The sequence below is a fragment of the Onychomys torridus genome, chromosome 1, assembly GCF_903995425.1.
Source record: "Onychomys torridus chromosome 1, mOncTor1.1, whole genome shotgun sequence".
Taxonomy (NCBI): domain Eukaryota; kingdom Metazoa; phylum Chordata; class Mammalia; order Rodentia; family Cricetidae; genus Onychomys; species Onychomys torridus.
The window spans coordinates 160575900-160588856 of NC_050443.1; the positions used below are offsets into that span (position 1 = coordinate 160575900).

General features: G+C 47.1%; 2 protein-coding genes across 4 annotated transcripts in view; one reads left to right on the plus strand and one right to left on the minus strand.

Annotated features, from left to right (window-relative positions):
* Positions 1-795: 795 nt before the first annotated feature.
* On the minus strand, positions 796-9646 carry Morn4 (MORN repeat containing 4). 3 transcript variants are annotated; one of them, XM_036169450.1, is made up of 6 exons: positions 9422-9646; positions 7313-7337; positions 3879-3976; positions 3049-3163; positions 2246-2355; positions 796-2064 (listed from the first exon to the last, which is right to left on the minus strand). In XM_036169450.1, exons 3-6 carry the CDS (start codon positions 3943-3945, stop codon positions 1916-1918), a joined length of 441 nt encoding a protein of 146 aa, XP_036025343.1. In that variant the 5' UTR covers positions 3946-3976; positions 7313-7337; positions 9422-9646; the 3' UTR covers positions 796-1915. The 3 variants fall into 3 exon arrangements, with proteins under 3 accessions (XP_036025343.1, XP_036025352.1, XP_036025333.1); XM_036169459.1 differs by lacking the exon at positions 7313-7337 and having other exon boundaries at positions 9497-9646; XM_036169440.1 differs by lacking the exon at positions 7313-7337.
* A 2343-nt stretch (positions 9647-11989) lies between these two features.
* The window catches only part of Pi4k2a (phosphatidylinositol 4-kinase type 2 alpha), a 33069-nt gene continuing 32101 nt past the window's right edge, over positions 11990-12957 (plus strand). Inside the window, exon 1 of the mRNA XM_036169488.1 lies at positions 11990-12491. Within this exon, the coding sequence (XP_036025381.1) occupies positions 12060-12491 (432 nt within the window). The 5' untranslated portion in view covers positions 11990-12059. The remainder of the gene's footprint in view (positions 12492-12957) is intronic.

Consider the following 12957-nt stretch of genomic DNA (forward strand, 5'->3'; position numbering starts at 1 on the left):
AGTTTAAGTTCTGGGACCTCTGGTGTCTGTGGGGCCTTGGGGTAGCCCTCTAATTTCCCCAAATCTTGGCTATAATATACCTTTCTCCAGAGCTATGTGGAAAACTGAGGTAAGAACTGTAAATAAATGAGCTAGCATGGTGGGAGTGTTCTACTATTGGGTACAAAAAAAAGGGGGGCGGGAATATGGGCAGGAGTTGATTTATTTGAGGTTGCCCAGTAGGTCTGGCAATAACTGGTCTTGGGGCTTGTATACATTGATGCTCAATCCAGTGAAAGGGAGCTGGGATCAGAAAGAGTAGGATAGAGAAACACCATCCAGCCCTGCCATTTACCAGCCTGGACAACCTGAGCCTGCTGGTTTTGAAATCCTCAGGCCTTCTACTCCATAGAGTGTATGTGTGTAGCCATATGTCAGCCTCCTGTGTTCCTCAAAAGTTGTCCATTTTGGTGCCTGGGCCTGCTAATTAGGCTAGGCTAGGCTAGGCTAGGCTAGGCTGGACAGTCAGCCCCAGAGATGATGCTCTCTTTGAATCTCTAGACGTGGAGTAGAAGCATGCACGACCATACCCAGCTTTTTCCATAGGTGCTGAGGATCGAACTCAGGTCCTCGTGCTTGCAAGCAAACACTTCACTGACTGGCCTCTCTCTCCAGCTCACCACAGGGGTTCTGAGAAACAGTGACATCATGCAGCAAAGTGTTCAGTGTTAGCCCCAAAGCACCTCTCTGTTTGATTTCCACAAAAAGCAAATGAGTTGATATTCTTGCGGCCCAAGTCCAGGAAGTCATGAACACTTAAGTGTAGGCCATTGTGGTGGCTGGTTTATTCCTATAAACACTTATTTCTACAGTACAGTTCAGAGAATAAATAGAGGCACACAGCTAGAATGTCCACCACATACTGCTGTCAAGGGAGATTTGAGGGTGGGAGCTGGGGCTTAGGGGAGGGACCTAGGCTAACTGGAGACCTTGGGATGATTTTGGCAGGGATATCTGACCCAAGCTCGAGAGCCAAGGCTCTCGAAGATTCACAAGTAAAATGGAGGAGCCAATGCCAGTCAATTCACACTCAGATGGATCCAAGTCTTCTGACACCCCAGGGGCTGTGAGTCTGATCCACTGATGCACTGGGAAGGAACTCTCAGCGCAAGCCTTCCTGGGACCCAGGTCATTCCACAGGAGGCCTGGATAGGCCTGCCCCTTGCCCTGGACTGAATAATGAATACAGGTCATAGTTACTCTTACACTGGTTTCTTATTTGGCTAGTCTATGAAGGGATCCTGTCTGACATCTAAGGGTGAGAGAGGCACAGATGGGGACTGGGCTATCTGCTGTAACTCAGTTAAGGAAGACAGTTTACTGTAAAGTTGAGGGATAAGAACGCCACGCTCTTACATTGAGGGGGAATAAGAAAACACAGAGACTGGCCTTGAGCCAGGCCTCAAATGTGGTGAATGAGGGGGTAACACACAGAGAAGCTCTGGCCTGGGCTTTACAGGGTGGCTAAGTTACCCCTGTCTTTTTCCTGATTTCTTCCTGGCAGCACACAGGACTGGCCCTAAGTTGAAGCCAGGATCATCTGCCAGAAGGGTGGGTGGAGTGAAGAGATTCTATATGGTTTGACAGTGGATAGAGAGAAGGCCACAACACTGGGTACCAAGGTTCTGGAAACATAAAGTAACAGCAAGGAAGAAAGGGCGGCCCCTGTTCTTGAGCACATAAAGGTCAGGGAGGGACAGACTGCTCCAGGGTCTTGGGGCCAAAATCCTCCATGCTTTTCTGCGACTGAACTCCTGATTGGCGGGTGACAGAGCACCTCACAGGCTGTGGCACCACGGTCATTCTCCTATCTGGTTCATTTGTTCACCTCCCGAGCTCGCGTACAAAAGACGTTTCCAGCTGTGCCCAAAGCTCCTCAGGCAGTGAGATTCCTGGCCGACTTGGAGGCACTCTGCGCCCGCTGGACCACAACAGAACACTTCTCACGGCGCAGCAGCGTGTTGTTCTCAAACAGACCTTCATTGCGGGGTACTCCGTGGGAACCATCAGGGAAAGTCAGCAAGCCTTTGAGGAGAGAGAACGAGAAGGCTTTAACGTTTCAGGTCAGCTCGATGGACAGAGGTGAAGAAGAGGAAGTGAGGGACATGGTCACGACAGATTGCAGGAGAGCCACAAAAGAATTAAGATTAAGGACTGCTTCCGCCCATGTGACGCTAAATTTCCATCCTACCGAGCTGAAACTTACCGAAGCCATCTACTCTGCCATTTTTAAATTCCCCCTCAAAGGTCATGTTGTCATATCGAATGAAAACTCCGACGCCATTAAACTTGCCCTGGGCAAACTCGCCCTCATACCTGCAGAGATACCAAGATGTTAGCTTTTAGTGGGTGGGTTAGCTATCCAGGGTAACCGAGGTGAGCCGTTACCAGTGTGCATTAGTCAAGATGCAGAGCAAAGCTCATTCTGCCCATCCCTGAGCTCTACCTGTGCCACTCACACACTGTTCCCCAGCAGCAGAGAGGGGTCAGAAGGCATATTTATGAGGTCTCAATTCCAGGAAAGAATCTAAGTGAACAGAGGTAAAGTCATGCACCTCTTGGCCATTTCTAATCTCACAGCTATTTAATTTGATATATTTGTTTTGTTTAGAGACAGAGTGTTGCAATATAGCCCAGGTTGGCCTCAAACTCAAGCTTAGACCTTATGCTTATTTTAAAATAATAAGGGCTGGCAAGATGGCTGAGTAGGCAAAAGAAACCTGTCTCCAAGCCTGATGACCTGAGTTAAATCCTGGGGACCCACATGGTGGAAGAGGAAACTGCTCCTCTGACCTCCCCATGTGCTGTAGTACACCTTCTACAAATGAATAAAAGTTAAATTAAAAAATCAAAGTAATCAATGAAAGAACTGCTTGTCCCTTGTCTGTTTTCATTAGGGCCTGGGCAAGCTCAGGGCTGAACAGACAGTCACCAATGCCTCTTTTTTTTTTTTTTTAAATCAGAGTCTCACTAGTTCAAAGACTGAGAAAGGAATGACCTAATACTTACCTTGAGCCATCTGAGAAGGTCAGTACCCCAAAGCCATTAAAGAGCCCGTTCTCAAAGTGACCCAGGTAGGTGCCACCATCTGCAAACATCAGTTGACCAAAACCATGTCTCCGGCCTGAGCAAAGAGAAGAACAGGGACCAGGTTGGAATGAGGCAGATTCAGGGTCCCTTCTCACTGGCTTAACAGTCCACACTTCCCATAACCTAACCCACAAAAAACTGCCCTTCACCTCTGTGAGTACAGAAAGCCTGGTCTCCTTGGGGTACAGGCCTGGCCATAGTGTGAACTGCCCTTCACCTCTGTGAGTGTGGAAAGCCTGGTCTCCTTGGGCAGTTTCTTGGCTTGCTAGGACTGAACCTGTGAGACTCTAAAGTGTCCAGGCTGAATTTCCAAAATGAACCATTACACTGCTTCTGGTATAGTCTCTGGCATAGTTCAAGGCTCCAAAGAACTTTGCTATTCCTAAGACTAGATTACTTCCAAGCATAAAAAGCTCTCATGGGAAGTTCAAGGCAAGAAATGTCACTTGTTCTTAAGTGGCTTCACTAATTTCCAGATCTTAACTTCTGAAGACTCATTGCACTGAATACTAAACTCTCTAATTTGCACCCAAAAGAACTCATTTGCTCCTCTGGGTACATTCACATTTAAACGACAGCCGGTGTTAAAGCTCTCTAAGTCCAGCAGTGGGAAGGCAGAACGCATTTCCCTGAACTCATTCTGCGTTCCTTCCTTAAGCGCTGAGCTTAAGGGACAGGTTCTGTGTGGAGCTGAGTCCTGCAGTGAGGAATAAAGGTCCAGGAAGTAGGCTGCCCTGGGCCCTTCTCACCCTCCTTCCACTCGCCACGGTATTCCTCCCCACTGGAGTACGTGAAGGAACCTTTCGTCAGAGTCATGGTGGTCGCTTACAGAAGAGAAGGATGACAGCTATAAGAAACGGAGAAACCAGTGTCACACCATGGCTAGAGGACGGGAGGCTCTGCTCTGGTATGGACGTACTACCTCGGGTGCACTTTACAGACCACCCTCCTCGCCACCCACCGCCACATGTGCTAGAGCAGCCTCACCCCTGCTTCTCTAAGGTTTCAGCCAGCTCCTGGTTCCTGTGACCTGGGCTGGAAATGGAAGCTACATCTGCAAATATTTACTTGATGTCTACTATGTGCTTAGATTATAAAACACGAGTCTCTCGCCTCAATGAAATTATAATATGGCTGGTAAGCTCAGCAGGTGAAATGCCAAACTGTACTAGAGACAATGCCAAACTGTACCAGAGACAATGTAATTCCGAGTCAACCCAGACGGCAGATATTAGCAAGTAGAGGGGATGAGCAGCCCTCAACACAACCATGGTGCATGTCTGTAATCCCAGTGCTTGGAAAGCAGAGGCAGGCAGATCATGTGTTCAAAGTCATCCTCAGCTACATGAAACTGTCTCAAAAATAAATACATAGGAAAAAGGATAAAACAAAAATGAGCAGCAAAGAAAGTAAAACAACAGCCGGATGTTGGTGGCGCACGCCTTTAATCCCAGCACTCGGGAGGCAGAGGCAGGTGGATCTCTGTGAGTTCGAGGCCAGCCTGGTCTACAAAGCAAGTTCCAGGAAAGGCGCACAGCTACACAGAGAAACCCTGTCTCAAAAAACCAAAAACCAAAAAAAAAAAAAAAAAAAAAAAAAAAAGAAGAAGAAGTAAAGAACAACAAACAGGGAAGAGAAGAAACTGGTCTAAGTAGAAAAAAATGGCTTATTTACGGAGCTATAGATACACTGAGACATTGAGTTTTCAAAGAACCTCACACATGTAATACAAACTCCTTTGTACTATAGACGAAGAAACAAAGTGCAGAGTGGTTAAAAAGTTTTTTGGTGGCGCTGGGGAGATGGCTCAGTGGTTAAGAGCACTTGTTGCTCTTTCAGAGGACCCAGGTTTTATTCCCAGCCTCACATGGTGTTTTACAACCATCCAAACTTCAGTTCCAGGGGATCCAAAACCTCCTTTTGATTTCCTTAGGTACCAGTCAAGCACATGGTTCGTATACGTACCCATAGGCAAACATTTATACACATAAAAAAAATCCAAAAAACATTCAACAAAAATTTTGCTAGTGGCTGAGCAGGGACAAGCACACAGCCCTCCCTGACCATGCTGGCCTTCCTTCCCTCATGCTGAGCCTCTGTTTTTAGGCCAGACCACTTCATTACACTCTCTGAAAGCTATAGCAGCTAAATTAGGGAAAGAAAGAGTCTGGCAGCGGTGGGGGTGGGGTGGGCTTGTGAAACAAGGATTGTAATAGGATAGAAGTGATCAGGGATTGTAACAGGATGGAAGCAGTGAACAGGGATTGTAATGGGATGGAAGCAGTGAACAGGGATTGTAACAGGATGGAAGTAGTGATCAGGGATTGTAACGGGATGGAAGTAGTGATCAGGGATTGTAACGGGATGGAAGCAGTGATCAGGGATTGTAATAGGATGGAAGCAGTGATCAGGGATTGTAATGGGATAGAAGCAGTGATCAGGGACAAAGCAGGTGACAACAGGAGCGGTTGGAGCAGTGGAGTCCAGTCAGAGAAGCCTACAAGGCAGGGGTAGTCTCCTACGTAGAGGCAGACTTGCCGTAGTCTGGGTTAGCTATGTGCCCTACTTGGTTAATGGAGTGTTTCCAAAGTTGATAATAGAGATACATAAATGCAGAGATTTGAGAAGCACCAGACTTGCCCTTGTGCAGCACATAGACCTGTTCTGCTTCCAGTGCATGAGTTCAGACTAATATTCTAGATGAGGACAGAGCATATGGAGCAATTGTCCCAGCTGACCACAGAAACATGAACTCAGCAAGACCTAGAGGGCTGCCCTCTGAGCCTAGCCCCATGGTAATGACTCACAGTTTCATTGGGCAAAGAAATAATAGATGTTTCAAGCTGCTGTGTTTTAGAGGTATGCGTTATCACCCAGTAAAAACTGACATATTCATATGAAAGGATGATGGTGGGCATCTAATACAAGAGCAGAAAGCATGCTATAATAAGTATAGCATAGAAAAAGGAGCCACACCAATATTGTTGGGCACTAGTGGGTAGTAAAATAATTTTGTATTTAAGGATATCTCATAAGAAGGGAGATAGATGCTTAAGATATCATTAATCATAAATGAAGACAAAATTAATAAACAATAGAAATATTTTTCAGTTTTCTAGAAGCAGATTCATAGGCACCAATCAGACCTACTGAGTCAGAGTCTGTGTAGCTGGCGGTTGGGAACCTATAGTTTTAACAAGTACATCATTAGATTTCCACTGGAAAGCCTGTGGACTCTGACTGAACCATAGGGAGACACTGAAAATTGCAACTAAAAGATCTCCATGATGAATAATTAACCTGAAGTCTCATGCAGGCACCTGGCTGATGCCAACAGGACAAGTGCATCTTTTCTGCAGAATACAGAGACTAGATCTGGTGCATAGGACTGGAGAGGATCCTTAAATGCCATGGGCCTGGTGCCAGTGATCAGTTTCCTTGCCTTTCAGTTAGCATAGAAACTGAAACTCTTATCATCAGTCCAGTATCAGAGCAGGCTTGGGTAGAGGTCAATGTGGCGTCTCAGCAAATACAACATTAATGAGAGGAAGATAAAGATAAGAAGTTTTCCAGCAGAATTTCAAGAGAAAACTCTTAGAGTTGAGCTAAAGTATTCTGGCTAGAGGTCATCAGTAGCTCTTTCTAACTAAATGAGTTAGTGGCAGTCAATGTCAAAGGATGGTACAAATTGTAAACATGTTGGGCATGGTGTCACAGATCTTTGATCCCAGCATTCTGGAAGAACAGGCTGGCCAGGGCTACATGTGAGAACTTGTTGCAAAAAATAAAATAAAATAAAAACCCCAAATTGCAAACTTCAAAACACACCCACCTGAATCTGAAGAGCTGTGTGTATGTATATGAGTGTGAGTGTGAGTGTGAGTGTGAGTGTGTGTGTGTGTGTGTGTGTGTGTGTGTGTGTGGTGTTTCTGAGAAGGGTCTCTTAATGAAGTCCTGGCTAGCCTGGAGCTTGCTATGTAGACCAGGCTAGCCTTGCATTCAGAGAGATCCTCCTGTGTCTGCCTCCTGAATACTGGGTTTATGACATGTACTGCCAAGCTTGGCAGAAGAATTGTATCTTTTTGTTTTGTTTTCTGAGACTGGGTTTCTTTGTGTCATGGCTCTGGCTATCCTGAACCTATGTACCTAAAAGCTACATTGAACTTCCAGAGTGACATCTCACCTTGCTCCACAGGGATCAGGAAGGGCTAAAAAAAAAAAAAAAATTTGAGGATTATCTATGAACAAAGTACTAGCCATGATCTTAAGTTGCAAATCTATCTTTCTTTTTTTGTTTGTTTGTTTGTTTGTTTTTGGGCCAATATCTTAAATATCTTTTTTTTTGTTTTTTGAGACAGGGTTTCTCTTTGTAGTTTTGGTGCCTGTCCTTGATCCTGGGATTAAAAGTGTGAGCCACTGCTCCCAGCTTAAATATTTAAGGAAGGTGATGAAATTTGAAATTTTATTTTTTAAAAGATTTCATCTATTTATTTATTTATTTATTTATTTATTTATTTATTCTCTATCTGTATATTCACCTGCATGCCTGAAGAGGGCCTTGGATCCCATTATAGGTGGCTATGAGCTACCACGTGGTGGGTGGAATTGAACTCAGGAACTCTGGAAGAGCAGCAGTGCTCTTAACCACTGAGCCATCTCTCCAGCCCCTGAAAATGTATTTTTATTACAATGTGGTATAGCACTTTTAAATGTGCTTTAAATTTATGTAATGTATGTGAATCTGAGCGAGTGTATGTATACTATGTGTATGCAAAAGCCCACGGAGGCCAAAAGAGGACTTTATATCTCCTGGACCTGGAGTTACAGGTGGCTGTGAGCCACCATGTGGGTTCTGGGGACCGAGTCCTGGCCCTCTGCAAGAGCTGTAAACACTCTTAACTGCTGAGCCAGCTCTCATTTGTTCCTTTTCTTCCTTCCTTCCTTCCTTCCTTCCTTCCTTCCTTCCTTTCTTCCTTCCTTTCTTTTTTTTTTTTAAATCAAGCTTACTAAAGAACATTTATGTATTCACAGTGACTTTTGTCTAAATTAACTTTTGTCTTTGTTTGATTTTTGAAAGAGGGTCACTCTATGTTGTCATGTTGATCTGGAAGTCACTATGTAGACCAGGCTGGCCTTAAACTCAAGAGCGAGCCACCTGCCTCTGCCTCCCGAGTACTGGCATGCTCCACCATGTCCAGTTTAAATTAAGAAGTTTTAAAACAAAATAACAGCCAGGCAATGATGGCGCACGCCCTTAGTCCCAGCACCTGGGAGGCAGAGGCAGGCAGATCTCTGTGAGTTCGAGGCCAGCCTGGCCTACAGAACGAGTTCTAGGACAGGCTCCAAAGCTTCACAGAGAAAACCAGTCTCGAAAAACCAAAACAAAACAACAACAATACCTTTCCCAACCTAAGAATATTTATTTCCCAATTAGAGATAATTTATTTGGAAGCAGCCACCTTAACTACCCACACATCTCCAAACTGTCACCAAAGTCACCTTTCTTTGCTAGGCAGCCTTACAAAGTTCTTTTAGTTATCAACCGTGGATTTTTAGAGCTCTAAGAGGAGGTAAAAAGCTGTATGAACAAAGATTAGGAAACTGGAAATACTGTTTTAAATGAAAATGAAATAACTAGGTTTTTAAATTTATAATTCTAATCTCCCTTCTATCTGGAAAGTAAGCAATGGCATTGTTACTGTAAACAGGTCTTATTTAGGAAGAATGTGGGATGGCTACATTCAAGAAGGCGATAAGAGAACACTGGTGCTCAAAAGAAGCTTTTTAAAAAGATGATGGGGACACGAGAATGATGGGCTCTCGGGAGCAATATTGCCGGGCCAGGCTCTCACACAGCGAAGTTACTCTGGTTGGTACCTAAGAAGTCCGTGGATGATGGATTGCCGAGATGGTATCCACCAAAACTGAAACAACCCATCCCCAAAGTCTCAGTATGTGGATTGTTTTCCTACCTGTGGCACAGATGCGCCCCAGATCAAACAAAGTCCTAGACCTTCACCAGGCAACCCAGTCTCCCATTGCATTTTTTTAAAAAAAAATTCCAGTCCGGCCCTGTACTTTTTGGGGTCCACTCCCACCCCACAAGCTCTTCAGCTCTCACAGGTCTGAGCATTCCCTCCAGACACAGCCGGGCACACCCCTCTCGATAAGCAGTGCCCTGCCTGCTACGATCTCGGGTTCGAAACTCCAAACCCAGGTTTGGGACCCCCACCCACAGCCACCTTCTTGGTCCATACAGCCGAACAGAGGTGGACTCCCCAGCCCGGGTCACCTGCTTGAGATGCCTCAGTGCCCACGTCGTGAACCACACTCCCGTGTCCTCCTCCCACCCGCGCCGAGGGCCAACCTGAGCTTGGCCTCTTAGGGACTACCGTCACGCCCAGACGCGACGCGGGGCTCCAGCGGCCAGGATCTTTGCTCCTCTTGGCTCCCTACAGACACCTTCCCCTCCGCCACCTCCACCCGCCTCAGTGTCACTGGACGCCGCCATCCCTGACGGCCGCACTGGGCACAATTCCCGCTGTTCATTGGTTGTTACCTAGGCAACCGCGAGCAACGCCACTCCCCATTGGTTCAGTCTTCTTCCGTGCCATCTTTGTGAGGGGCCGAGTGTTTTGGGAGTCTGGGCCAAAGATCTGAAAGGGGTGGGGCTGAGCCTTCTGTCCCACCTCGATAAGCCCAAGAGAAAAGAAGGTTTCATTTCTCCATATACTTCCAGGCAGAAACTTTAATCCCAAATGAGACCGAATGTGTGTCCAAAGTGGCCACTAGCTCAAGAGGTTCTGATCTTTATGTTCATAAACAGCTCCACTGCTAAGTATGAAGAAAGAAGCTACACCCAGCATTAGAAGCTCAGCTTTATAATTAGCAAGCCGCTGTACTTTAGCACTCACAAGGACTTGTTATGTCTCACATCCTTTGTACTTAAAATATATTGCCATTATTCGAGCAAATCTTCCGAAATACTGTTCTCAAATATCCATGTAGCCATATGTTTGTTTACTGATCATACAACCAAACAATAGCTCTTTCAATTCAATACTTCTAGTGAGTTGGAGCAATAACTTGATGCAAGAAAGTAGGATTATGGGTGCAAGGTGAGATAGCTCAGCAGATAGACACTTGCCACCAAGCCTGACAATCTGAGTTTGATCTTTGGAACTCACAGAATAGAAGGTGAGAACCAGTTACTGTCCTCTGGCCTCCACACATGCACATGCATGTGACACACACACACACACACACACACACACACACACACACAAAATTAAATAGATAAAAAATATTAAGGCCTGATTATAAAATATTGGTGATTATGTGTTTGGTCATCTTCTGTGAAAACTGTCTGTTCTACCTGCTGGTGGCTCTGAGGAGAAAACAAAGATAATGTTAACAATAATCTCAGCAGTGATGAAAGGAGAACATCTGTGCAGGGCTTTTTATGTCCTGAGTGCAATGCTAAATGCGCTACTTACAGAGTCTTTTTTTAAATCAAGTGAGATAAAGGTGTTTATTCCCATTTTATAGATGAGGAATTTTAGAAATTGACTTCTTAAAAATTGCTAATCATTTATAGAACAGAGTTTAATTTCAAATATCTCTAATCTCCAAGCCCATGTTTCTATGTATTACATTCTACACTTTAACTTTATTAAATTAATTGTTACTATTATTAGCATGAGAGAGAGAGAGAGAGAGAGAGAGAGAGAGAGAGAGAGAGAGAGAGAGTATGTGTGAAGATACCTGAAGAGGGTGCCGATCCCCTGGAGCTGGAGTTATAGGTGGTTGTGAGCCACCTGATGTAAGTGCTGGGAACAGAATTCCATCCGTCTTCAAGAGCAGCAAGTGCTCTTAACTGTTGCTCCATCCCTGCAGCACCTTCTCCACTCAACGTGATGTGCTCCACATCACCCCCCTGCCCTCCTACCAAGCTCTTTCCTCCAAGGCTCCTGGTACCCTCATATGCCCTCTGCTGCTTCCTCCCAGCCAGGCAGGCTGTCCTAAATAAGCTCTAGCCTCCTTCCCCTTCCTCTCTGGCAATGCCTTATGAGCATGGTGTGCGTTTTCCTTCTTCTCCCGTCAGTGAGTCAGTTACTTCCTTTAGGAGCTGGCTGTTAGTACAGGCTCTGTATACAGTTTTTGCTCACTCTCCAGCCTATTCTCAAGTCTGTGAACTAGTGGCTGTCTCCGGACGTTGTTTATCCAGAGTGAGGATAGAGGCACATTTTTTTTTTTTTTTCTTTTTAGTGATGAAATCGAGCACCAACTGTGTCTAGACATGGATGGGAATAAAGTCATGGGCTTTTTATTCTCAAGGGACCAAGCTTTCCTCAATGACCAGATAAAGCATTGACTCATTGGCTCAGACACTATGCAAATTGCAAGAGGACTGGCATTTTTAAAAGTTATTGAGATAGCATGAGGTGAGCGGGGCATCTTTACTTCATTGTTGTCTTCTCAATTCTTTGAACATAGCAGGTGCTTAGTGACACAAAAATGACATTTTGCAGTTTCACAGCCAGTTCATGGTGGGCACTCAATTAACCAGTGACTAAGAAAGCCGCGGTTAGGAAAGCGTCTGTCTGTCAATTGGAAGCTGGGGCGGGGCTAAGGGCAGAGGGCGTGCCTGACCCAGGTTTGTCTACAGGAAACATGCGCACTCTTCACAGAAGGTGACGCGAAAGCTGTGGAGGCCGCGATTACGTAGACGCAGGCTCTGATTGGCTACTGTTCCAGCGCGAGGGGCCGTGCCTACGCGTCGCCAAGTAAACAGGGCAGGCTAGGGGCGGGGCTACGGAGGCGCCGCGCCCTGGTTGGCCAGGCGGGAGGTGGGGAGTGCCGCGGATTGGTCGCGGTCGCGAGCTCGCTGGAGTGGAGCGAGCCGGGTCCCCGAGCCGGCGGCCTGAGGGATGGACGAGACGAGCCCGCTAGTGTCCCCCGAGCGGGCCCAACCCCCAGAGTACACTTTCCCGTCGGGCTCGGGAGCTCACTTTCCGCAGGTACCGGGGGGCGCGGTCCGCGTGGTGGCGGCCGGCTGTATCCCGTCTCCGCCGTGCTCGCCCGGCCACGACCGGGAGCGGCAGCCTCTGCTGGACCGGGCCCGGGGCGCGGCGGCGCAGGGCCAGAACCACACGGTGGCGGCGCAGGCCCAGGCCCTGGCAGCTCAGGCGGCCGCGGCGGCGCACGCTGTTCAGACCCACCGCGAGCGGAACGACTTCCCGGAGGACCCCGAGTTCGAGGTGGTGGTACGGCAGGCCGAGGTGGCCATCGAGTGCTGCATCTATCCCGAGCGTATCTACCAGGGCTCCAGCGGCAGCTACTTCGTCAAGGACTCTCAGGGGGTGAGCGCGGGGGCGCGGGCGTCGCGGCGACTGCGCCCCGGGACCGTGGGAGAAGGGGAATCGAACGGGTGCAGAAGAGAAACTTCAGCGCCAGCTCCCCCCGACCCCCCGCCTCCCCCGGCGGTATTGGGAATGCTTCTGGGGACTAGAGATGGGGAAACCTCGCAAGGATGAAGAAATCAATCAGAACCTTTTTGATGAGGGAAGCGTGAGCGGAAAGTGAAAAGAGGAAATTGACCAGATACCGGGCAGAAAAGTGGTGACCGATGCTGCTTTTCAGTCGGTCCCTTAGATTCAAACTACTGGGACGAGTATTCGGGACTTTAGGCCTCTTCTCTTTAACATTTTATTTATTTCTCTAATTTCGGCCCAAAGCAGCGCGCCCCTGTTCTGTGGGTCAGTTGGCCCATCACGGGCTCCGAGGATTTATTCCAGCCTCTGTTTTGGGGGCGGGGCTGTCTGTTCC